Source organism: Cherax quadricarinatus, chromosome 18 (assembly GCF_038502225.1).
Source record: "Cherax quadricarinatus isolate ZL_2023a chromosome 18, ASM3850222v1, whole genome shotgun sequence".
NCBI lineage: Eukaryota > Metazoa > Arthropoda > Malacostraca > Decapoda > Parastacidae > Cherax > Cherax quadricarinatus.
The window spans coordinates 41,247,566-41,274,010 of NC_091309.1; the positions used below are offsets into that span (position 1 = coordinate 41,247,566).

General features: G+C 39.5%; 1 protein-coding gene across 4 annotated transcripts in view; it reads right to left on the reverse strand.

Moving 5' to 3' along the window:
- Window positions 1-26,445, reverse strand: part of MKP-4 (MAPK Phosphatase 4) — a 157,806-nt gene that overhangs the window by 21,049 nt on the left and 110,312 nt on the right. For all 4 annotated transcript variants that reach the window (XM_070086442.1, XM_070086441.1, XM_053777884.2 and 1 more), the window contains one exon: window positions 12,496-12,595. In XM_070086442.1, coding sequence (XP_069942543.1) covers window positions 12,496-12,595 — 100 coding nt within the window. The remainder of the gene's footprint in view (window positions 1-12,495; window positions 12,596-26,445) is intronic.

Genomic DNA, 26,445 nt, shown 5'->3' on the forward strand with positions numbered 1-26,445 from the left:
CAATAATAACTCTACCATACACTTTACCAGGTATACTCAGCAGACTTATCCCCCTATAATTTTTGCACTGTCTTTTATCCCCTTTGCCTTTATACAAAGGAACTATGCATGCTCTCTACCAATCCCTAGGTACCTTACCCTCTTCCATACATTTATTAAATAATTGCACCAACCACTCCAAAACTATATCCCCACCTGCTTTTAACATTTCTATCTTTATCCCATCAATCCCGGCTGCCTTACCCCCTTTCATTTTACCTACTGCCTCATGAACTTCCCCCACACTCACAACTGGGTCTTCCTCACTCCTACAAGATGTTATTCCTCCTTGCCCTATACACGAAATCACAGCTTCCCTATCTTCATCAACATTTAACAATTCCTCAAAATATTCCCTCCATCTTCCCAATACCTCTATCTCTCCATTTAATAACTCTCCTCTCCTATTTTTAACTGACAAATCCATTTGTTCTCTAGGCTTTCTTAACTTGTTAATCTCACTCCAAAACTTTTTCTTATTTTCAACAAAATTTGTTGATAACATCTCACCCACTCTCTCATTTGCTCTCTTTTTACATTGCTTCACCACTCTCTTAACCTCTCTCTTTTTCTCCATATACTCTTCCCTCCTTGCATCACTTCTACTTTGTAAAAACTTCTCATATGCTAACTTTTTCTCCCTTACTACTCTCTTTACATCATCATTCCACCAATCGCTCCTCTTCCCTCCCGCACCCACTTTCCTGTAACCACAAACTTCTGCTGAACACTCTAACACTACATTTTTAAACCTACCCCACATCTCTTCGACCCCATTGCCTATGCTCTCATTAGCCCATCTATCCTCCAATAGCTGTTTATATCTTACCCTAACTGCCTCCTCTTTTAGTTTATAAACCTTCACCTCTCTCTTCCCTGATGCTTCTATTCTCCTTGTATCCCATCTACCTTTTACTCTCAGTGTAGCTACAACTAGAAAGTGATCTGATATACCTGTGGCCCCTCTATAAACATGTACATCCTGAAGTCTACTCAACAGTCTTTTATCTACCAATACATAATCCAACAAACTACTGTCATTTCGCCCTACATCATATCTTGTATACTTATTTATCCTCTTTTTCTTAAAATATGTATTACCTATAACTAAACCCCTTTCTATACAAAGTTCAATCAAAGGGCTCCCATTATCATTTACACCTGGCACCCCAAACTTACCTACCACACCCTCTCTAAAAGTTTCTCCTACTTTAGCATTCAGGTCCCCTACCACAATTACTCTCTCACTTGGTTCAAAGGCTCCTATACATTCACTTAACATCTCCCAAAATCTCTCTCTCTCCTCTGCATTCCTCTCTTCTCCAGAGTGTACCACTAGAACACCTAGCATGGCTAGGCATTTCGGGCAGACTTAAATTAAATCTTAAGTTTAAAATATTACAAAATTATGAGGTAAGTTGGTATTATGGCTAAGTGACTAAATACTAGTTTGTGAGTTTAGCAATGTGAATGCTTTTGTTTTGGCACTATACATAGTTTCAGTATTGGAGTATCACAGGCCAACTTATGACTAGTTAAGATTCATTATTTTGAGATTGAGATCGATATTTCTGTTTATGGTCAAATGGGTGAGTGAGTGTAAGTGTTAACCACCAGGTGGTATTCGTGTAATTAGTTGACAGGGTGTATCAGGGAGATAAGATGTTTTCTGATGGTAGTTTTGAAGGTGATGAATGTGTCTGCAGTTTTAGAATTTTCAGGTAGGGTGTTCCAGATTTTAGGGCCTTTGACATACATTGAATTTTTGTAAAGGTTTAGTCAGACACGGGGAATGTCATAGAGATGTTTGTGTCTGGTGTTGTGCCTGTGGGTTCTGTCGCAACTATCAAGAAAGCGTTTTAGGTCAAGGTTAATATTGGAATTTAAGGTCCTGTAGATGAAGTCTGCACAGTAGTAAGTGTGGATGTACTGAACAGGGAGTAAGTTTAGATCTATGAAGAGTGGGGGGTGTGTTGCCAGGGATGGGATTTAGTGAATATTCTTACTGCGGCTTTTTGTTGGGTTATTATTGGCTTTAGGTGTGTTGCTGCAGTTGAACCCCAAGCACAGATAGCATAGGTGAGGTATGGATATATAAGTGAATGGTATAGTGTGAGAAGGGCAGTTTGCGGCACGTAGTATCGTATCTTGGAGAGGATCCTAACCATTTTGGATACTTTTTTGGTTATGTGTTGGATATGGGTGCTGAAGTTCAGATTGTTGTCGAGGTATAGGCCTAGGAATTTGCCCTCATTATGCCTGGCAATTAGAGTGTTGTCGATCTTAATGTTAATTTGCGCATCTCCTGCTCTGCTACCAAACATAATGTAGTAGGTTTTGTCAGTGTTAAGCATAAGTTTATTGGCTGTCATCCAAGTCAATATTTTGATCAGCTCCTCATTAACAATGGTGTTGAGGGTGGCAAGATTAGGGTGAGAGATGACATAAGTCGTGTCGTCAGCAAAGAGAATGGGGTTCAGGTGTTGAGATACGTTTGGAAGATCATTGATGTATATGAGGAAGAGCAGGGGACCAAGGACACTTCCCTGCAGAACTCCAGTATCAAGTGGCTGTGTTGTTGATGCTGTGTCTTTAATGGTGACATACTGATACCTATTAGTAAGGTAAGATTTGAAATATGCAAGCGCATGGCCTCTTATACCATAATGGTCAAGTTTGTGGAGTAGGATGTTGTGGTCTACTGTGTCAAAAGCTTTTCTTAGGTCAATAAAAATTCCTAGTGGATATTCCTTATTTTCCAATGCTGTGTAAAGCAGATCTAGCATTTTTATGATTGCATCGTTAGTGCTTTTATTTTTCCTGAATCCAAATTGGCAGGGGCTGAGTATGTTTTGTGCTGTTATAAATGAATATAGTCTCCTGTGCACGAGTTTCTCAAAGATTTTGGATAGCAGTGGTAAGTTTGATATTGGCCTATAGTTGTTTAAATCTGTAGGGTCACCACCTTTATGTATTGGTGTAACCCTTGCCGTCTTGAGTAGTTTCGGGAAGGTGCTAGTTTCTAGTGACTTGTTAAAAAGTAATGAGATAGCATGCGAGAGGACATGGGCCGCTCTGGAACATTTCACATTATCACAGCCTTTGTAGTGATTGCACCTGCAAAATAAGTCACCATGGGCCCCGAGAAAGCTTCTAGTGCCAACCCTACAGCAAAAAGGGTGAGAATTACTATGGAGATGAAGAAAGAGATCATTGCTAAGTATGAAAGTGGAGTGCGTGTCTCTGAGCTGGTCAGGTTGTATAATAAACCCCAATCAACCATCGCTACTATTGTGGGTAAGAAAACGACAATCAAGGAAGCTGTTCTTGCCAAAGGTGCAGCTGCTGCTGCACCACAGTCAGCTGTTGTTGTTGCTGCACCACCATCAGCTGTATTACTCGAAGATGTGGAGAGAGTGTTGTTGGTGTGACTTAACGTGAAACAATTACCGAGAAACGATTAACCCCGGAGGGTTAGCCACCCAGGATAACCCAAGAAAGTCAGTGCATCATCGAGGACTGTCTAACTTATTTCCATTGGGGGTCCTTAATCTTGTCCCCCAGGATGCGACCCACAACAGTTGACTAACACCCAGGTGAACAGGAAAAAATGCCTGGAACTAGTGCTCATATTGGTGAGGTTAGTGGGGAGGATGTGGAAGAGTTGGTGGAGGAGGACAATGAAGAACAAACCGCTGATGAGCTGCTAGATCATCTTCAACAGTAATAGGCCACACCTGAGGAAACTGCTTCGGAGGAGGGGAGAGAGAAATTGAAGAAGTTGCCTACTTCAAAGATTAAGGAAATGTGTGCAATGTGGCTTAAAGTGCAAACCTTTTTTGATGAAAATCACCCTCACACAGCTATTGCAAGCCGTGCTGGTGACTATTACACTGACAATGTTGTGAAACACTTTAGGATAAAGGAACGAGAGGTACAGGCCTCTATGGACAGATATGTTGTGCGACAGAAGTCCAGTGACTCTGAAGCTGGTCCTAGTGGCATTAAAAGAACAAGGGAAGTAACCCCAGAAAAAGACTTGCTGCCTCAAGTGCTAATGGAAGGGGATTCCCCTTCTAAACACTAAGACTCTCTCCTCCTCCCATCCCATCAATCATCACCAGATCTTCAATAAAGGTAAGTGTCATGTAACTGTGCATGTCTTCTTCAGTTTGTGTGTATTAAAATTAATATTTCATGTGGTAAAATTTTTTTTTTTCAATACTTTGGGGTGTCTTGCACGGATTAATTTGATTTCCATTATTTCTTATGGGGAAAATTAACTTAACTAACGATTATTTTGATTAACGATGAGCTCTCAGGAACGGATTAATATCGCTGGTTGAGGGTCCACTGTAAACAGAATAGAGGAAATCAGCTCTAGTATACATTATATTTAGGTATGCATACTGGACAGACAGCCTGTTGTAAGTCTGAGTCGTCGGTAAACGAGTACATCACTAAGTGAGGAGAGGCTGTATTTGAATTCGCTCTATTCAAATTACAGCCTTTCCCCACTTAGAGCCGTACTCATTTACTGATGCCTCGGACTTATGACGGGCTCTCTGACCAGTATTCATACCTAAATAATGTATATTAGAGCTGATTTCCTCTATTCTGTTTATTTCAATATACAGTACACTACTGTATAAACATTTAAAAATATACCAGAAATGTTATAAATAATGCAAAGGTGACATTAAAACAATATCAAAGATGGTTGACACAAACTCACTACCATTATAGCATGCTCCTCACTTAGCGATGAATTCATTTAACGACATGATCTTAGGAATGGAACTCCATCGTTAAGTGAGGAGAGGCTGTATATGTAATTTTTGCGCATGAATTGAAGAATTTGGAGGGAAAACTAACATTAATTTCACACTTAATCAAAATTCACACCATTCAAACTCACACAAACTTAGACCTAGCTGTATATTGGTAGGTTACATATAAATGTGAGTTTAACTCCTTGACTGTCGCAACCCCAAATCCTGAGGTGTCTTCTGGTGTTGGAAAAAAAAAAAAAAATCTTATGAAATGATAGACAATTTTTTCCCAATGGTAATGACACCAAAAGAATGAAATTTGATGGAAAACTGGCGGAATTACGCTCTTGCAAAGTTAGCGACCTCGGAGATATTTACGAATTGGCGATTTCGCCCACTTTGAGCCCTACTTTCGGCTAATTACGTTGTTCCAGTCAATCAAACTCACAGCTATTTCTATAGAACTTTATTTTTTCTCTCGATTGAGTACAAGAAACTGCCAATTTACCGAGTTCGGCTACCCAATAACATGGTCAGAAATTTGCAATTTGGCCAATTTCACGAAAATTAAAAAATATGACAATTTCAAAATAGGGTCCAGAATGAACAATGCAGACATTCCTGGCTCTAAAATAACATTTTCTTTGTTCATCAGTCACGTCTCCAGGCCCCTCTTGCTTTCTATTTTGAATTTTTATTCAAACAAAAAATAGATTAACTGTTATGCAGACTATTGCAATATTGTAATAATAATGTCAACCTACTCATGACTGCATATTAGAATGGCTAGTTAGACATTTATTGGACAGTGACATCATTTGTTTACTTTTGAACATTGGCAAAAATCAAACATTTCTCCCACTTTGACCTCCATTTCAAGGTTCTTTTCCTAGTAAAACCAATCAAAATCACCTCTATTTCTATGATATGTTTTCCATTCTATCAAATGAGACTAAGAAAACTAGAATACAACCATATATACTATACAAAAATAGACCACAAATTCGGCTTTTTAATTAAAAAAAACGGTCATAGTTTTTTCTCATTATGCACTGTGTGCTGCAGGATTTTTTTTATATGGTGCACACTGACCACACAGATCCATTCTCTCACATGTGGGCCTACCAGCTTTCTCCTGCTTGATCTGAAACCGCTAGAATTTATGAGTATATATACGTCAAACACGGTGGCTCGTAAGACGTATATATACGGCTGAAACAGTCAAAGGGTTAATAAAGGGCAGCAGTACAGTAGATAAAAAATTGTAAGTCTGGTCAAGGTCTGGACCACAGGGGTGCTGACCCCTTGAAACAACTTCCAGGTAAAATTAAGACACATGTTCAACATCTGGGTATCTTTATTGTAGACGTTTCGCCATCCAGTGGCTTTATCAATACAAATTCTAGGACATAACTTGAAGACAGTAGAACTATATACAGAAGATGAGGTAATCAGTCCCTCAACCTAGGAGTAGGTGCGAAGAGCACCATAGTCGTGGAGATTCTGAAGCAGAAGAAAGGAGCCTGGCGCTTATATAGTAACGTCAGGTGTAGCAGACGAGGGCATAGTCACTGGTAGGCGGGATTCCCCAGTGGAAGTAGGTCCTTCCCAAAGAGATGGGTTAGTTGTAGTAGTAGTTGTCTTAGCTGTGAAGGTTATGTACATGTCCTCAGAATCAAGATTCCATGATGTTGCAGTGTCTGACAAGTTGTGTAAGAATGGTATATAATACCGACAAGATGAAATTAAGACACATGTGCAACATCTGGGTATCTTTATTGTAAACGTTTCGCCATCCATCTCTTTGGGAAGGACCTACTTCCACTGGGGAACCTCGTCTGCTACACCTGACGTTACTATATAAGCGCCAGGCTCCTTTCTTCTGCTTCAGAATCTCCACGACTATGGTGCTCTTCGCACCTACTCCTAGGTTGAGGGACTGATTACCTCATCTTCTGTACATAGTTCTACTGTCTTCAAGTTATGTCCTAGAATTTGTATTGATAAAGACACTGGATGGCGAAACGTCTACAATAAAGGTACCCAGATGTTGCACATGTGTCTTAATTTCATCTTGTCGGTATTATATACCATTCTTACACAACTTCCAGGTAGGTTAAGATCAGAAAGATTATTTGCTTATGAAGCTCCTCTCATACCATGAGTTTTTGTAAATGTGACTGGAAAAGCCCATCCAAAATTAAATGACACAAACTATGAAGACCTTGTCCAAATACTATTTAATTTCAGAGGAAACTTTTTCAACTGCATTTACAGACAATAACATTATACAGAGGAACCTTTTATTAGAGTTTAATGTATGCAATGGTCAGTGCTAAACTTATAGGGCAGTATAGCATGGAGAGAGGGAGTGTAGCAAACATGCAGGGAGTGAAGCAGGCATGCAGGGAGAATAGCATGGAAACAGGGAGTGTAGCAGGCAGGCAGGGAGTGTAGCATGGAGGGAGGGAGTGTAGCAGGCAAGCAGGGAGTGTAGCAAGCATGCAGGGAGTGTAGCATGGAAACAGGGAGTGTAGCAGGCAGGCAGGGAGTGTAGCATGGAGGGAGGGAGTGTAGCAGGCAAGCAGGGAGTGTAGCAAGCATGCAGGGAGTGTAGCAGGCATGCAGGGGGAGTAGCATGGATCAGGGAGTGTGGAAGGTAGGTAGGGAGTGTAGCAGGCAGGCAGGGAGTGTAGCATGGAGGGAGGGAGTGTAGCAGGCAGGCAGGGAGTGTAGCATAGAGGGAGGGAGTGTAGCAGGCAGGCAGGGAGTGTAGCATAGAGGGAGGGAGTGTAGCATGGAGGGAGGGAGTGTAGCAGGCAGGCAGGTAGTGTAGCATGCAGGCAGGTAGTGTAGCATGCAGGCAGGTAGTGTAGCAGGCAGGTAGTGTAGCATGCAGGCAGGTAGTGTAGCAGGCAGGTAGTGTAGCAGGCAGGTAGTGTAGCATGCAGGTAGTGTAGCATGCAGGTAGTGTAGCATGCAGGTAGTGTAGCATGCAGGCAGGGAGTAAGGCATGGAGGGAGTGTAGCAGGCAGGGAGTGTAGCAGGCAGGCAGGGAAGTAACCCCAGAGAGGGCTTTGATACCTGAAGTCCTTATGGAGGGGAATTCCCCTTCCAAACACTAATCAGCCCTTTCTCTCCCCATAAGCCAAAGGCCAACAAGAGACTTCAATAAAGGTATGTAATAATGACTTAAATGTTCATTTATTTAATTTAGTTCTCATTGTTTTGTGTATGTAAAACTATAATTAATCTTTAAAAAATGTATTTTTTGTTAATATTTTTGGGTGTCTGGAACATATTAATTGTATTTACATTAATTCTTATGGGAAATATTGCTTTGAATTTAGGCTGTTTCGAATTTAGGTTGACCACCTGGAATGGATTATGGCTGAAAAACGAGGTTCCACTGTACTATTGAATTATTTCATGGCTTCCAGTGGCCTGGCAAAACTGGTATTCCAGCAAGGCTTAGGGACCAAGGGTATTGGAAAATTCATGATGTATCTGTATTATCAAACAAAATTATTTTAACTTGATATGATAGTATTAACTAAAAACCCCATTAAATTATAAAAAAAAGATACATGTACTCCTAAAAGTTCCCCAAGGTCTGTACAAGCACCTCAGTACAGGAGGGCCCTGCATATACAGCAACCCTTATTCAGTGTTCCACATTTTAATTGGCTTTCAAGTGAGCTATTGTTCATTATGTTTGCTGCTTTTCTGCCATTTTCATACAATAGTTGTGTCAGGGAAGGGTGAGCGGCACCATATTTTAAGCTAAGTATTGTATGTACTGTGTATTTATTTTAAATTTTTATCCATTTTTTATACCCAGTTGAACTGAATCTTAATATATGATAGTATAAACACTATAAGGTGTTTTAGACACATTCAGTAATGAAAAGTCACTCTTTTTACACCCACTGGCAATTTTCACTTACTGCAACACGGGGTTGCAAATGTAAGACCCATACAAATGGCACCCTCCTGTAATTATAAAAAGTTAAAAAATGCATGATTGACATGGATGCATATCAAATCTCTCACTTTGACAATATTTATACAGCTACCTACACACACACACACACACACACACACATATGAGCTAGTGATCATGTGGTTCTGTGCTTTGACTACATAGATGAGCTCCAAGTGGAGAGAGTAGCAGGAATAGGTTGGGAAAAACCAAACTACAAAAGGGGGAACTACTCAGGCATGAGGAACTTCTTACAAGACATTCAGTGGGAGAGGGAACTGACAGGAAAACCAGTACAAGAAATGATGGACTATGTGGCAACAAAATGCAAGGAGACAGAGGAGAGGTTTGTTCCCAAGGGAAACAGAAATAATAGGAAGAACAGAACGAGTCCTTGGTTCACCCAAAGGTGTAGAGAGGCAAAAACTAGGTGTACTAGAGAATGGAAAAGGTACAGAAGACAGAGAACTCAGGAAAATAAAGAGATTAACCGAAGAGCCAGAAACGAATATGCACAGATAAGTGGGCGAGGGGCTTGGACTTCCAGCAAGTGTGCGTGAGCGTGTTAGATAGGAGTGAATGGAGATGAATGATACTTGGGACCTGACGATCTGTTGGAGTGTGAGCAGGGTAATATTTAGTGAAGGGATTCAGGGAAACCGGTTATTTTCATATGGTCGGACTTGAGTCCTGGAAATGGGAAGTACAATGCCTGCACTTTAAAGGAGGGGTTTGGGATATTGGCAGTTTGGAGGGATATGTTGTGTATCTTTATACATACATGCTTTTAAACTGTTGTATTCTGAGCACCTCTGCAAAAACAGTGATAATGTGTGAGTGTGGTGAAAGTGTTGAATGATGATGAAAGTATTTTTTTTTTGGGGATTTTCTTTCTTTTTTGGGTCACCCTGCCTCGGTGGGAGACGGCCGACTTGTTGAAAAAAAAAAAAAAGAAAAAAAAGAAGGGAGGCTCAGCGACAATATGAAAATGACATAGCATCGAAAGTCAAGTCTTACCCGAAGCTGTTGTACAACCACATCAGGAGGAAAACAACAGTCAAGGACCAGGTAATCAGACTGAGGAAGGGTGATGGGGAGTTCACAAGAAACGACCGAGAGGTATGTCAGGAGCTCAACACGAGATTTAAAGAAGTATTTACAGTGGAAACCAGTAGGACTCCAGGAAATCAGAACAGGGGGGTACACCAGCAAGTGCTGGATGAGGTACATATAACCAAGGAGGAGGTGAAGAAGCTGCTATGCGAACTTGACACCTCAAAGGCGGTGGGACCAGACATCTCTCCGTGGGTCCTTAAAGAGGGAGCAGAGATACTGTGTGTGCCATTAACAAAGATCTTCAACACATCAATTGAAACTGGGCAACTCCCTGAGGTATGGAAGATGGCAAATGTAGTCCCAATTTTTAAAAAGAGAGACAGACATGAGGCACTAAACTACAGACCTGTATCACTAATGCAAGGTCATGGAGAAGATCATCAGGAGGAGAGTGGTGGAGCACCTGGAAAGAAACAAGTGTATAATTGACAACCAGCACGGTTCCAGGGAAGGAAAATCCTGTGTCACAAACCTACTAGAGTTTTATGACAAGGTGACAGAAGTAAGACAAGAGAGAGAGGGGTGGATCGACTTCATTTTTTTGGACTGCAAGAAGGCCTTCAACACAGTTCCTCACAAGAGGTTACTGCAAAAGCTAGAGGATCAGGCACACATAACAGGAAAGGCACTGCAATGGATCAGAGAATACCTGACAGGGAGGCAACAACGAGTCATGGTACGTGACGAGGTGTCAGAGTGGGTGCCTGTGACAAGCGGGGTTCCACAGGGGTCAGTCCTAGGACCTGTGCTGTTCTTGGTATATGTGAACGACATAACGGAAGGGATAGACTCAGAAGTGTCCTTGTTTGCAGATGATGTGAAGTTAATGAGAATAATCAAATCGGATGAGGATCAGGCAGGACTACAAAGAGACCTGGACAGGCTACAAGCCTGGTCCAGCAACTGGCTCCTTGAGTTTAACCCTGCCAAATGCAAAGTCATGAAGATTGGGGAAGGGCAAAGAAGACCATAGACACAATATAGTTTAGATGGCCAAAGACTGCAAACCTCACTCAAAGAAAAAGATCTGGGGGTGAGTATAACACCGAGCATATCTCCTGAGGCGCACATCAATCAGATAACTGCTGCAGCATACAGGCGCCTGGCAAACCTACGGATAGCGTTCCGATACCTCAGTAAGGGTTCGTTCAAGACTCTGTATACCATTTATGTCAGGCCCATACTGGAGTATGCAGCACCAGTTTGGAATTAACACCTAGTCAAGTACATCAAGAAATTAGAGAAAGTGCAAAGGTTTGCAACAAGACTAGTCCCAGAGCTACGGGGATTGTCCTACGAAGAAAGGTTGAGGGAAATCGGCCTGATGACACTGGAGGAGAGACATGATAACGACATATAAAATACTGCGCGGAATAGACAAGGTGGACAAAGACGGGATGTTCCAGAGAAGGGACACAGACACAAGAGGTCACAATTGGAAGTTGAAGACTCAGATGAATCAAAGGGATGTTAGGAAGTATTTCTTCAGTCATAGAGTAGTCAAGCCGTGGAATAGCCTAGAAAGTGAAGTAGTGGAGGCGGGAACCATACATAGTTTTAAGGCGAGGTATGATAAAGCTCATGGAGCAGGGAGAGAGAGGACCTAGTAGCAATCAGTGAAGAGGCAGGGCCAGGAGCTATGACTCGACCCCTGCAACCACAAATAGGTGAGTACAAATAGGTGAGTACACACAGCGACCAGTAGCGACCAGCGACTAATGACGACCAGTGAAGAGGCGGGGCCAGGAGCTTGGACTCAACCCCTGCAACCTCAACTAGGCTCAATACATGGTTTTTAAGAGCAAGTATGACATGGCAAACAAGACTAGGGTAGAGTGAATCTGGCAAGCTGCAAGTTGACAGGCAGAGCCAGGAGCTGAGACTTGACCTATGCAACCACATACAAGTACACATAGGTAAATACTAGTGAACTATGAGGGCCCAGCTGAACCTGGCCATTCAACTGAGGAGGTTCAGTTCCTGGTAGTGATATCAATCCTGAAGCTGTGAATAAAATAAAAATTCTGCAATGTTTTTAATCTTATATTTTACAGGCATGTACATGTAAGTTTATTTAGGTATAGATACACATAAATATGTAGTTAACACAAATTATCATACATAGTAGCATATGTACAGATTATCTAGGATAACATAAAAAAGTAAAAGTGACTGATTTCCATCCAAATTTCAGAAAAATCCTGATTTTCTTTCCACATCACTAAGTATTGTTTTAATCTAGATATTCATAAGGACAAGAATATTTTGAATGAAATCCTCTGATTGTTTTACATTTTAGTGGTAGTGCACCAAGCAACAATTTAGTAGTAGTGTGTTAAGCAACAATTTAGGAGTTGTGCACCAAGCAACAATTTACTGGTCCTGTGCCATGCAAACAGAAAATGGGCACCAAGAAAAAAGTGAATAATGGAATCTACCAGGAAAAGAGCATTCAGAAAACCAGCTATGAGAATCATGCGGATTATAAAAGTGTACAAATGTCAGGGTTTGACTGTTGTTTGCACTACATTTCTAAGCTGGAATCTTCTTTACAACTTTATCTTGAGGTTGACGTGTTGGACTTACCTGCAAGACCTGCATTTATATGCTACAAGGTCACTTGAGCCGAGTTGTGGATCAGGCTGCACAAGGTCTTGGTATTTCTCCTCCAGACTGATCTGATCACCTACAATCAAAGGTACATCGTTAGTTGTGGTATGTCGAAACCTCCATTTTTTTAATACCCTTCAGAGGGCAAGGCAGACTAAAATGCAGATTTTGAAAGTGATTTCGTATGAGGAGATAGAGCCACTCGATGTAAGGTCACTGAGACCATCCAAACAGAGTTGTGAAAGTAACATCTCGGGCAATTGCAGATATTCGAAGACCGAGTATATTCGGTCCTGCCCGTTTGGGGTATAACAATTTAGAATGTTGCAAGGTTGCAATTGTTGAAAAAAAACGAAATAAATATTTTTTAAATTTATTATAAAAGTAGACAATATAAAAAACATAAATGGAACTTGTTTCTGAACAATTTATAAGCAGTAAAAAAATAGAAGTAGGAACTACTTATCAACAATGACACATTGCAATGAGATACAACTTACAAATGAAATATTCTTGAGTTCCCTGAGAAAGAACAATCCTTTTACATCACTAATTTCTGCAATGAAACTTTATGAAACAATTTCTATCCTTCTTGATGGATAGATTTACTTTGCATGTGGCACAGGAAAATGAAGATGCGACATGATTATTCTTGTTGCTGCAATACTTGCATGTAAGCAAGTATCTTCTTCTTGTTCAATTTCTTCTTTTTGGATGGTGGCATAGCTTCCTTCTCATCTGTTGGCACCTCTGCATCTTGTGGCAAGTATTCATCATCAGTTTCCACCACTTCCAGGTCATCTGGATCTTGATCTGAGTCACTGTCATCCCAAACACAGACAAATTTCGACTTATCCTTGGAGGACTCACCGTAGAACAATTTCTTATTGATCTGGAAGGACAATAAAAACGTTCTGTACACACCCAGACCATTACTGAATTCATATATACACTACCAAATTTTATGGAAATATTTATATACCGAAACTTAAAAACTGCACCTAAAAGGGCAGGAACGACTGTACTTCGTCCTATTTTGTTGCACTTTTTTCATTTGCATTGTGCACTCGTAATATGCTTCACAACGCCTTCATATATATATCAAAATATGGCTAAACTATTCATTTACACACTAGACACACAAATCAGTACTTACCGACATTGTACGGGGTGAAATGCTTCAGTATGTAAGGAGCACTCAACCGAGAAACACGAGTTTTGGCGCCAGCAAGGTAGAAGTGTTTACATTCTGCTCTCTCGACCAATGGGAAGCGAGCAGCCGCCATCACCGCTCAGCCTGGGCGACTCAGGGAAGGTCTGTGATTGGTCAGAAATAGAGAATGGGAACCTAGATGCGCTGGGGGAGTTGGAGGACGCGCGCCAAAAACCACGTTATGAGGACCGACTACACTCGGTCCTGCCCGGTAAAGGGTTTTAACTGCAAAAATTTGCAAACTCTTGAATAATGTCCTCCTTACCAGGTGCTCCACTACTTTTCTGATGATTGTAATCTTCATACAAACTATGCATATTATTGACATGGAACAGTAGTTTAATGCTACCTCTTTCCCCTTGTCTTACCCCTCCACTGTCCGAAGCCCCAAAATTAAAAGTGTTCAGTGTCCACGTTAAAAAAAATCTAAAACATTAGAGAATCTTTTATTTTTTTGAAGGTAATGACACAAAAAGTATGATATCTAACAGAAAACTTGTGTAAATACAAAGGTGCAAAGTTAGTGGTTGAGGCGCAATTTACACACTGCTGGCTGTGCCCACCTTGAGTTCTATTTTAAGCCAATTCCATTGTGCAATTCATCCAAATTCTTAAGCTATTTCACTAGTATGCTTTCTGTTCTATCAGTTAAACACAAGAAACTGCCCATTCATATATCAAAACTACCCTATAAACTATACAGAATTCAGTAATTTGGCCAAATTCATGCAAAAATAGAAAAAATACAATTTAAAATCGGCATGCAAAATATACACTCTAGACATTCCAGGGACCAGAACAATATTTTCTCTGTTCATTAACCCTTACAGGGTTTTCATCATACTAGTATGGCTTACTCACCAGGGTTATTGACGTACTAGTACGCCTAAATTCTAGCGCCTTCAAATCTAGCAAGAGAAAGCTGGAAGGCCTACATATGAAAGAATGGGTCTATGTGGTCAGTGTGCGCAGTATAAAAAAATCCTGCAGCACACAGTGCATAATGAGAAAAACAAAACTTTGACCGTGTTTTTGTATTAAAACAGCGAGTTTGCACTGTATTTTCGTATGGTATTTATTGTTGTATTCTAGATTTCCTGGTCTCATTTTATAGAATGGGAGACATATTACAGAAATTGATATGATTTTGACTGGTTTCACAATGAAAAGTACCTTGAAATTGAGCTCAAAGTAGCAGAAATATTCGATTTTTACCAAAGTTCACAAGTAAACAAATCATGCCAAGCGTCCAATACAAGTCAACTGGTGAGTCTAATATTCTTTCACAAGTGTGCTGATATTATTTATACCATTTCTACACTAATGCAGTAGTCTGCACAACAGTAAATCTTCTATTTTTTGTAAGAATAAAAATTCAAAGTGGAAAGCAAAAGAAATATAAGGGGGGCCTGGAGACGTGACTAACGAACAGAGAACTTGTTATTTTAGTGCCAGGAATGTCTTTCTTGTTTATTCTGGACCCTATTTGGAAAGTGGCATCTGAAATTTGTGTGAAATTGGCAAAATTGCCAATTTCTATCCACTTTATTGGATAGTTGAAATTGGTAAATGGGTGGTTTCTTGTACTCATTCGATATAAAAAAATGGAGTTCTAGCGAAATAAAAGTGATTTTTGTCGACTAGTACACAGGAATTGGCCAAAAATAGGGCTCAAAGTGGGCGGAATCGCTGATGCATGAACATCGGCGAGATCGTTAACTTCGTGAGAGCATAATTCTGTAAGTTTTCCATCAAATTTCATACTTTTGGTGTCATTATGGTCGGGAAAAGATTCTCTATCATTTTATAAGAAAAAATAATTTTTTTTTTCGAAAAATTTTCGACCCTGAGAACAAGTTTAGGAGAAGGCCTCTCAACCCTGAAAGGGTTAATCATGTTCCCAGGCCTCTCCTATATAACACTTGCCTTCCATTAATCATGTTACCAGCCCTCTCCTATATAACACTTGTCTTCCATTAATCATGTTCCCAGGCCTCTCCTATATAACACGTGCCCTACGTTAACTCTTTCAGGGTTGGCAGGCCCTCTCCTAAACTTGTTCTCAGAATCAGAAATTTAAAAAAAAAAAAAAAAAAAAAAAAAAAATCTAATGAAATGATAGAGAATCTTTTCCCGATCATAATGACACCAAAAGTATGAAATTTATGGAAAACTTAAGGAATTATGCTCTCGCGAAGTTAGCGGTCTCGATGATGTTTACGCATCGGCGATTTCACCCACTTTGAGCCCTATTTTCGGTCAATTCCCATATACCAGTTGACAAAAATCATAACCATTTCGCCAGAACTCCATTTTTTCTATCGAATGAGTACAAGAAACCACCTATTTACCGATTTCAACTATCCAATGAAGTGGTCAGAAATTGGCAATTTTGCCAATTTCACACAAATTTCAAAAGATGCCAATTTCCGAATAGGGTCCAGAATAAACAAGACAGACATTCCTAGCACTAAAATAATTTTTTTTTCTGTTCATTAGTCATGTCCCCAGGCTTCTCTTAAATTTCTTTTGCTTTCCACTTTGAATTTTTATTCTCACAAAAAAATAGAAGATTTACTGTTATGCAGGCTACTGCATTAGTGTAGAAATTGTATAAATAATATCAGTGCACTTGTGAAAGAATATTAGACTCACCAGTTGACATGTATTGGATCCATGGCATGATTTGTTTACTTTTGAACATTGGCAAAACTCGAACATTTCTGCTACTTTGAGCTCAATTTCAAGGTACTTTTCATTGTGAAACCAATTAAAATCATCTCAATTTCTGTAATATGTCTTCCATTCTATAAAATGAGACCAGGAAAATGAGAATACAACCATAAATACCCTACGAAAATACACTGCAAAGTCGCTGTTTTAAACCAAAAACACGGTCGGAGTTTTTTTATTCTCATTATGCACTGTGTGCTGCAGGGTTTTTTTTATACTGTGCACAATGATTACATAGGCCTACCAGCTTTCTCTAGCTAGATCTGAAGGCGCTAGAATTTATGCTTACTAGTATGGCACCAACCCTGGCGTGCAAGTGTACTAGTACGGCACCAACCCTGAAAGGGTTAATCATGTTCCCAGGCCTCTCCTATATAACACTTACCTTCCATTAATCATGTTCCCAGGCCTCTCCTATATTACACTTGCTTTCCATTTTGAATTCATCATCACAAAAAATCGAAGATTTATCCTATTCCTCAGATAATAAATATAACTAGGAATGATTGGTCATGGTTTACAGTGTCTCAATAAATAAATCATATCTAGTAAAAACCCATAAAACAGACCAGGGTGTGCTAGGCGCCTTACCCATCAGGAAAATTAGCAAAAAATGAATATTTCCTAGAAAACACATCAAAGTTACTATTTTAAACCAAACACATGGCCAGTTTTGCTTTTCCCATCATGCACTGCATGGGGTAGTTTTTTTTTTTTTTATAATGTACACACTGTGCACACTCACTTTCATATCTGGGCCAAAATTTACCTCTCTCAGCTGAAGTGAGTGAGCTGAGTTCAAGACATAGATCTACTCAAGGAAGCCAGGCATCATTAATGTAAATTTACCTGACAAGACAATGAAAAGGTTAAATATTGAGACAATGTTCCTTTTCCCAATATGTAACCTGTGCATGTCACAGCTTTGACATACTTGCTGTGGGCAATATTTAAAAAGAAAACTTGTAAGGTTACAGTACATAAACTGAATGTAACTACCAAAATAAAAAAAAAACTTAAAAAATGATAAGAATAAAGATTTCTGACATGTTAAAGTATGAGCAATATAACCTAGCTGGCGACGTAGTGACAAAACTGACCACATAACTACAGTGGAACCTCCACTAACGAGTTTAATCCATTCCGTGACCTTACTCGCCTCTGGATTTGCTTATTTGCAGAGTCAATTTTCCTCATTTAAATGAATTGAAATGCAATTAATTCATTCCAGTGGAATTCCAGGTACCATAAAATACTTCAATAATTTCCCTAATATCAACTCTGTGGCTTATCACAATTCATCTAATATGACATAATAAACAATATAAATAACATAGAAACCTGATATATACCCTAAAATGAATAAAATGTGTTGTTCATGTAGTGGCATTGGCGACGTCGGCCACGGACGAGAGTTTTTCTGGAGACAGGACAAGATACTCCTTGAATAATTTCGCAAATATCAACTCTACAGTTTATTTATCTATCACAATTCATCTAAAATGACATAATAAACAATATAAATAACATAGAAACCTGATATATACTCTAGAATGAATATAATATGACATATGTGATAGGTGGAGGAGCCACAACTGCTCCTGCATTGCTGTGGTAATCACTGCCATCTAGTGACGGCCTTTTGAAGCTATTATTATACGTAATTATTATTATATAGTACATCATTATTATACGTGTATTATTATTATGCATATTATTATTATTATATTATATTATTATACATATTATATTATTATTATATTATATTATTATACTATTATTATATGTATTATTATTCTTACAATACAAATAATTTGTAATTTTTATTCACACAAAAAATAGAAGATTTACTGTTATGCAGATTACTGCATTATTGTAATAATTGTTTACTCTTGAACTGCATTATTGTAATAATTGTTTACTCTTGAACTGCATTATTGTAATAATTGTTTACTCTTGAACTGCATTATAGTAATAATTGTTTACTCTTGAACTGCATTATAGTAATAATTGTTTACTCTTGAACTGCATTATTGTAATAATTGTTTACTCTTGAACTGCATTATTGTAATAATTGTTTACTCTTGAACTGCATTATAGTAATAATTGTTTACTCTTGAACATCACCAAAGAATCGAACATTTCTGCTACTTTGAGCTCAATCAAAATCATATCTATTTCTGTAATATATCTCCCATTCTATCAAATGAGACCAAAAAAAAAAAAAAAAAAAAAAAAAACGAGAATACAACCATAAAAACCATACGAAAATACCACTAAGGGGAGGCTAATGGCTGAGAGGTGAACTCTGTTATTTATGGTCTGATTTCTTTCATTTTTGGTGTAAGTTAAGAAGCATCTTTCCATCATACATTGCCCAAGTTTCAATATTGTTTTAAATAGTAGTAGATGGTAATACAGTACATCATAATGTAAATTAAGAACATAAGAACATAAGAAAGAAGGAACACTGCAACAGGCCTACTGACCCATACGGAGCAGGTCCATGTGCCCCCCCCCCCCCCGATTAGACCAATGTCTCCCCCTGGATTAGCCCAATGACTCACCCAGTCTGGTCACCTCCACTCAAGGATGGAGCACTGCACCAGACCCAGCAGCACAAGCTAGTCAGGTCCAACTCACACCCGCCCACACCCACTCATGTATTTATCTAACCTATTTTTAAAACTACACAACGTTTTAGCCTGAATAACTGTACTCGGGAGTTTGTTCCACTCATCCACAACTCTATTACCAAACCAGTGCTTTCCTATATCCTTCCTGAATCTGAATTTTTCCAATTTAAAACTATTGCTGCGAGTCCTGTCTTGGCTGGAAATTTTCAGCACGCTATTTACATCCCCTTTATTTATTCCTGTTTTCCATTTATACACCTCAATCATATCCGCCCTAATTCTACGCCTTCCGAGAGAGTGCAGATTCAGGGCCCTCAGTCTATCCTCATAGGGAAGATTTCTGATACATGAGATCATCTTTGTCATCCTCCTCTGTAAGTTTTCCAGAGCATTTATATCCATTATGTAATACAGTGACCAAAACTGAGCAGCATAGTCTAAATGAGGCCTAACCAAGGATATATAGAGTTGAAGAACAACCTGAGGACTTCTATTATTTATACTTCTAGATATGAAGCCAAGAATTCTGTTAGCTTTATTGCGAACACTAATGCACTGTTGTCTTGGTTTTAGATTACTGCTAACCAGAACTCCTAAATCCATTTTGCAGTCAGTAGTATTAAGATCTACATTTTTTTTTTTCATCACACTGGCCGATTCCCACCAAGGCAGGGTGGCCCGAAAAAGAAAAACTTTCACCATCATTCACTCCATCACTGTCTTGCCAGAAGGGTGCTTTACACTACAGTTTTTAAACTGCAACATTAACACCCCTCCTTCAGAGTGCAGGCACTGTACTTCCCATCTCCAGGACTCAAGTCCAGCCTGCCGGTTTCCCTGAACCCCTTCATAAATGTTACTTTGCTCACACTCCAACAGCACATCAAGTATTAAAAACCATTTGTCTCCATTCACTCCTATCAAAGACGCTCACGCATGCCTGCTGGAAGTCCAAGCCCCTCGCACACAAAACCTCCTTTACCCCCTCCCTCCAACCTTTCCTAGGCTGACCCCTACCCCGCCTTCCTTCCACTACAGACTGATACACTCTTGAAGTCACTCTGTTTCGCTCCATTCTCTCTACATGTCTGAACCACCTCAACAACCCTTCCTCAGCCCTCTGGACAACAGTTTTGGTAATCCCGCACCTCCTCCTAACTTCCAAACTACGAATTCTCTACATTATTTAGTTTATATGTGGCATGGTTATTTAACTGTCCATCATTTAGAACTTTGCATCTGTCAATATTAAACTGCATCTGTCACTTCTCTGACCATTGCATCAGTCTATTCAAATCATCCTGGAGTGCTCTAGTGTCCTCATTAGAATGAATTGGACGGCTTATTTTGGTGTCATCAGCAAATTTGCTTATGTCGCTATTTATTCCCTCATCTATGTCGTTTATGTAAATTGTGAACAACAACGGGCCCAACACTGACCCCTGAGGAACACCACTTGTGACGTGCCCCCATTCTGATTTCTCCCCATTTATGCAAACTCTCTGCTGTCTATTTGTCAGCCATGCCGCTACCCAGGAAAAAATTTCTCCTCCTATTCTGTGTGCCTTAAGTTTCCTCAATAGCCTCTGCTGTGGAACTCTATCGAAAGCCTTACTGAAGTCTATATACACAATATCATATTCATTACCATGATCTACCTCCTCAATCACCTTAGTGATAAAAGTTAGTAAATTCGTAAGACAGGAACGCCCCTTTGTAAAACCGTGTTGAGATTCATTAATCAATCTGTGCCTGTCAAGATGGCTACAAATTGCTTTGACAATTATTGATTCCATAAATTTTCCCACTATGGAGGTAAGGCTTATTGGTCTATAGTTCGAAGCCAAGGACCTGTCACCTGCCTTGTAAATAGGTACAGTGGCCCCCCTGTATTCGATGGCATCGGTATTCGATAAATCCGGTATTCGATGCATTATATCGCAAAAAATTTTCCTCGGTATTCGATTGAAAACCCGGTATTCGATACGATTCGTACGAGACCTGTCCACATGTGGCCTGAACTGCCCCTTGTGTGCCAGTGTTTACAAGCCAGCCAGTGTGCGCGCATCTATGGATACATTCGGTACATTCCATATTATCCATATTATCACTGTGTTTGGTGCTTGTTTCTGCAAAATAAGTCACCATGGGCCCCACGAAACCTTCTAGTGCCAACCCTGTGGTAAAAAGGGTGAGAATTAGTATGGAAATTAAGAAAGATTTTGAAGGGTTTGGGGCTAACCCTGAGAGCCTATACCAGTTGTGGAATACATTGCGCCTACTTCAAAAATTAAGGAAATGTGTGCACAGTGGGTTGAAGTGCAAACCTTTATCGATGAAAATCACTCTAACACAGCTATTACAATGACAATGTTGTGGCCCATTTTAGACAAATCGTAAAGGAACGGGAGGTACAGAGCTCTATGGACAGATTTGTTGTGCAACAGAGGTCCAGTGACTCTCAAGCTGGTCCTAGTGGCATTAAAAGAAGAAGGGAAGTAACCCTGGAAAAAGACTTGCTACCTCAAGTCCTAATGGAAGGGGATTCCCCTTATAAACACTAACACCTCTCCCCTCCTTCCATCCCATCAATCATCACCAGATCTTCATTAAAGGTAAGTGTCAATTCTATTATTGTTATTGTAATTATTCTGTTGCATTAAACTTAATATTTCATGTAGTAAAAATTTTTTTTTTCATACTTTTGGGTGCCTTGCACGGATTAATTTGATTTTCATTATTTCTTATGAGGGAAATTGATTCGGTTTTCGATATTATCAGTATTCGATGAGCTCTCAGGAACAGATTAATATCAAATACCGGGGGTCCACTGTATTACATTTGCCATTTTCCATTATCAGGCACTATGCCAGTTTGTAGTGATGTGTTAAAAAGATTAGCCAAAGGTATACTAAGTTCCTTTTTACATTCCTTTAAGACCCTTGCAAACAGTTCATCAGGACCTGGGGATTTGTTAGGTTTTAGTTTCTCTATTTGTCTAAGGACCATGTCACTAGTTACTGCAATCATACATAGTTTATTAACATCCTGTTCTACATAATCTATTATTTCAGGAATATCACTAGTATTTTCCTGTGTGAAAACTGAGAGGAAGTAGGCATTGAGAATTTCACACATATCCTTATCACTGTCAGTGATCTGACCAGAGTTACTCTTAAGTGGGCCTATCTTGTCCCTAATCTTACTTCTGTATACCTGAAAGAACCCTTTTGGGTTAGTCTTTGAATCCCTTGCGACCTTAACCTTATAATGTAATACCAAATTTCATTGTTTTAAATAGTACTAAACTGTAATACAGTGGAACCTCTACTTGCGAGTTTAATCTGTTCCATGACCTTGCTCGCAACTGGATTTGCTTGTTTGCAGTATCAATTTTCCTCATTTAAATTAATTGAAATGCAATTAATCCGTTCCAGTGGAATTCTGTACTTCAATAATTTCGCTAATATCAACTCACTTCATCTAATATGATATAATAAACAATATAAATAACATAGAAACCTGATATATACTCTAAAATGAATAAAATATTTCATTCATGCAGTGGTATGGGCGGTGTCGGCGGTGGACGAGAGTTTGTCTGGAGACCAGACAAAATACTTCTTGAATAATTTTGCTAATATCATTTCTACGGCTTATTTATCTATCACATTTCATCTACTATGGCATAACAAACAATATAAATAACACAGAAACCTGATATATACTCTAGAATGAATAAAATATGTCATTATATATGTGGCGGCGGCGGCGGCCGATGAGAGTTTGTCTGGAGACGACAAAATACTCCCTGAATATTTCGCTATTATCAACTCTACGACTTATTTATCTATCACAGTTCATCTAATATGAAATAATAAACAATATAAATAACATAGAAACCTGATATATACTCTAGAATGAATAAAATGTCATTATGTAACAAGTGGAGGCGACCAAAACCACTCCCTCTTTGTTGTGATAAACACTGCCATCTAGTGATGGCCTTTTGAAGCCATCTGTTATTATAATTCTTATTATAATTATTATTATACATATTATAATAGGTAGTAGGTTGGTAGACAGCAACCACTCAGGGAAGTACTACCGTCCTGCCAGATGACTGTGAAACAGAAACCTGTAACTGTTTTGCATGATGGTAGGATTGCTGGTGTCTTTTTCTGTCTCATAAACACGCTAGATAACAGGGATATCTTGCTACTCCTACTTACACTTTGGTCACACTTCACAGACACGCACATGCATATATATATATATATACATACATCTAGGTTTTTCTCCTTTTTCTAAATAGCTCTTGTTCTTCTTTATTTCTTCTATTGTCCATGGGGAAGTGGAAAAGAATCTTTCCTCCGTAAGCCATGCGTGTCGTATGAGGCGGCTAAAATGCCAGGAGCGATGGGCTAGTAACCCCTTCTCCTGTAGACATATACTAAAAAAGAGAAGAAGAAAAACTTTATAAAACTGGGATGCTTGAATGTGCATAGATGTAGTGCGGATGACAAGAAACAGATGATTGCTGATGTTATGAATGAAAAGAAGTTGGATGTCCTGGCCCTAAGCGAAACAAAGCTGAAGAGGGTAGGGGAGTTTCAGTGGGGGGAAATAAATGGGATTAAATCTGGAGTATCTGAGAGAGTTAGAGCTAAGGAAGGGGTAGCAGTAATGTCGAAGGATCAGTTATGGAAGGAGAAAGGAGAATATGAATGTGTAAATTCAACGATTATGTGGATTAAAGTAAAGGTTGGATGCGAAAAGTGGGTCATAATAAGCGTGTATGCACCTGGAGAAGAGAGGAATGTAGAGGAGAGAGAGAGATTTTGGGAGATGTTAAGTGAATGTATAGGAACCTTTGAACCAAGTGAGAGAGTAATTGTGGTAGGGAACCTGAATGCTAAAGAAGGAGAAACTTTTAGAGAGGGTGTGGTAGGTAAGTTTGGGGTGCCAGATGTAAATGATAATGGAAGCCCTTTGATTGAACTTTGTATAGAAAGGGGTTTAGTTATAAGTAATACATAGTTTAAGAAAAAGAGGATAAATAAGTATACAAGATATGATGTAGGGCAAAATGACAGTAGTTTGTTGGATTATGTATTGGTAGATAAAAGACTGTTGAGTAGACTTCAGGATGTACATGTTTATAGAGGGGCCACAGATATATCAGATCACTTTCTAGTTGTAGCTACACTGAGAGTAAAAGGTAGATGGGATACAAGGAGAATAGAAGCATCAGGGAAGAGAGAGGTGAAGGTTTATAAACTAAAAGAGGAGGAAGTTAGGGTAAGATATAAACAGCTATTGGAGGATAGATGGGCTAATGAGAGCATAGGCAATGGGGTCAAAGAGGTATGGGGTAGGTTTAAAAATGTAGTGTTAGAGTGTTCAGGAGAAGTTTGTGGTTACAGGAAAGTGGGTGCAGGAGGGAAGAGGAGCGATTGGTGGAATGATGATGTAAAGAGAGTAGTAAGGGAGAAAAAGTTAGCATATGAGAAGTTTTTACAAAGTAGAAGTGATGCAAGGAGGGAAGAGTATATGGAGAAAAAGAGAGAGGTTAAAAGAGTAGTGAAGCAATGTAAAAAAAGAGCAAATGAGAGAGTGGGTGAGATGTTATCAACAAATTTTGTTGAAAATAAGAAAAAGTTTTGGAATGAGATTAACAAGCTAAGGAAGCCTAGAGAACAAATGGATTTGTCAGTTAAAAATAGAGTAGAGTTATTAAATGGAGAGTTAGAGGTATTGGGAAGAGGGAAGGAATATTTTGAGGAATTGTTAAATGTTGATGAAGATAGGGAAGCTGTGATTTCGTGTATAGGGCAAGGACGAATAACATCTTGTAAGAGTGAGGAAGAGCCAGTTGTGAGTGTGGGGGAAGTTTGTGAGGCAGTAGGTAAAATGAAAGGGGGTAAGGCAGCCGGGATTGATGGGATAAAGATAGAAATGTTAAAAGCAGGTGGGGATATAGTTTTGGAGTGGTTGGTGCAATTATTTAATAAATGTGTGGAAGAGGGTAAGGTACCTAGGGATTGGCATTGAGCATGCATAGTTCCTTTGTATAAAGGCAAAGGGGACAAAAGAGAGTGCAAAAATTATAGGGGGATAAGTCTGTTGAGTATACCTGGTAAAGTGTATGGTAGAGTTATTATTGAAAGAATTAAGAGTAAGATGGAGAATAGGATAGCAGATGAACAAGGAGGCTTTAGGAAAGGTAGGGGGTGTGAGGACCAGGTATTTACAGTGAAACATATAAGTGAACAGTATTTTGATAAGGCTAAAGAGGTTTTTGTGGCATTTATGGATTTGGAAAAGGCATATGACAGGGTGGATAGGGGGGCAATGTGGCAGATGTTGCAGATGTATGGTGTAGGAGGTAGGTTACTGAAAGCAGTGAAGAGTTTTTACGAGGATAGTGAGGCTCAAGTTAGAGTATGTAGGAAAGAGGGAGATTATTTCCCAGTAAAAGTAGGCCTTAGACAAGGATGTGTGATGTCACCGTGGTTGTTTAATATATTTATAGATGGGGTTGTAAGAGAAGTAAATGCGAGGGTCTTGGCAAGAGGCGTGGAGTTAAAAGATAAAGAATCACACATAAAGTGGGAGTTGTCACAGTTGCTCTTTGCTGATGACACTGTGCTCTTGGGAGATTCTGAAGAGAAGTTGCAGAGGTTGGTGGATGAATTTGGTAGGGTATGCAAAAGAAGAAAATTAAAAGTGAATACAGGAAAGAGTAAGGTTATGAGGATAACAAAAAGATTAGGTGATGAAAGACTGGATATCAGATTGGAGGGAGAGAGTATGGAGGAGGTGAATGTATTCAGATATTTGGGAGTGGACGTGTCACCGGATGGGTCTATGAAAGATGAGGTGAAACATAGAATTGATGAGGGGAAAAGGGTGAGCGGTGTACTTAGGAGTCTGTGGAGACAAAGAACTTTGTCCTTGGAGGCAAAGAGGGGAATGTATGAGAGTATAGTTTTACCAACGCTCTTATATGGGTGTGAAGCATGGGTGATGAATGTTGCAGCGAGGAGAAGGCTGGAGGCAGTGGAGATGTCATGTCTGAGGGCAATGTGTGGTGTGAATATAATGCAGAGAATTCGTAGTTTGGAAGTTAGGAGGAGGTGCAGGATTATCAAAACTGTTGTCCAGAGGGCTGAGGAAGGGTTGTTGAAGTGGTTCGGACATGTAGAGAGAATGGAGCGAAACAGAATGACTTCAAGAGTGTATCAGTCTGTAGTGGAAGGAAGGTGGGGTAGGGGTCGGCCTAGGAAAGGTTGGAGGGAGGGGGTAAAGGAGGTTTTGTGTGCGAGGGGCTTGGACTTCCAG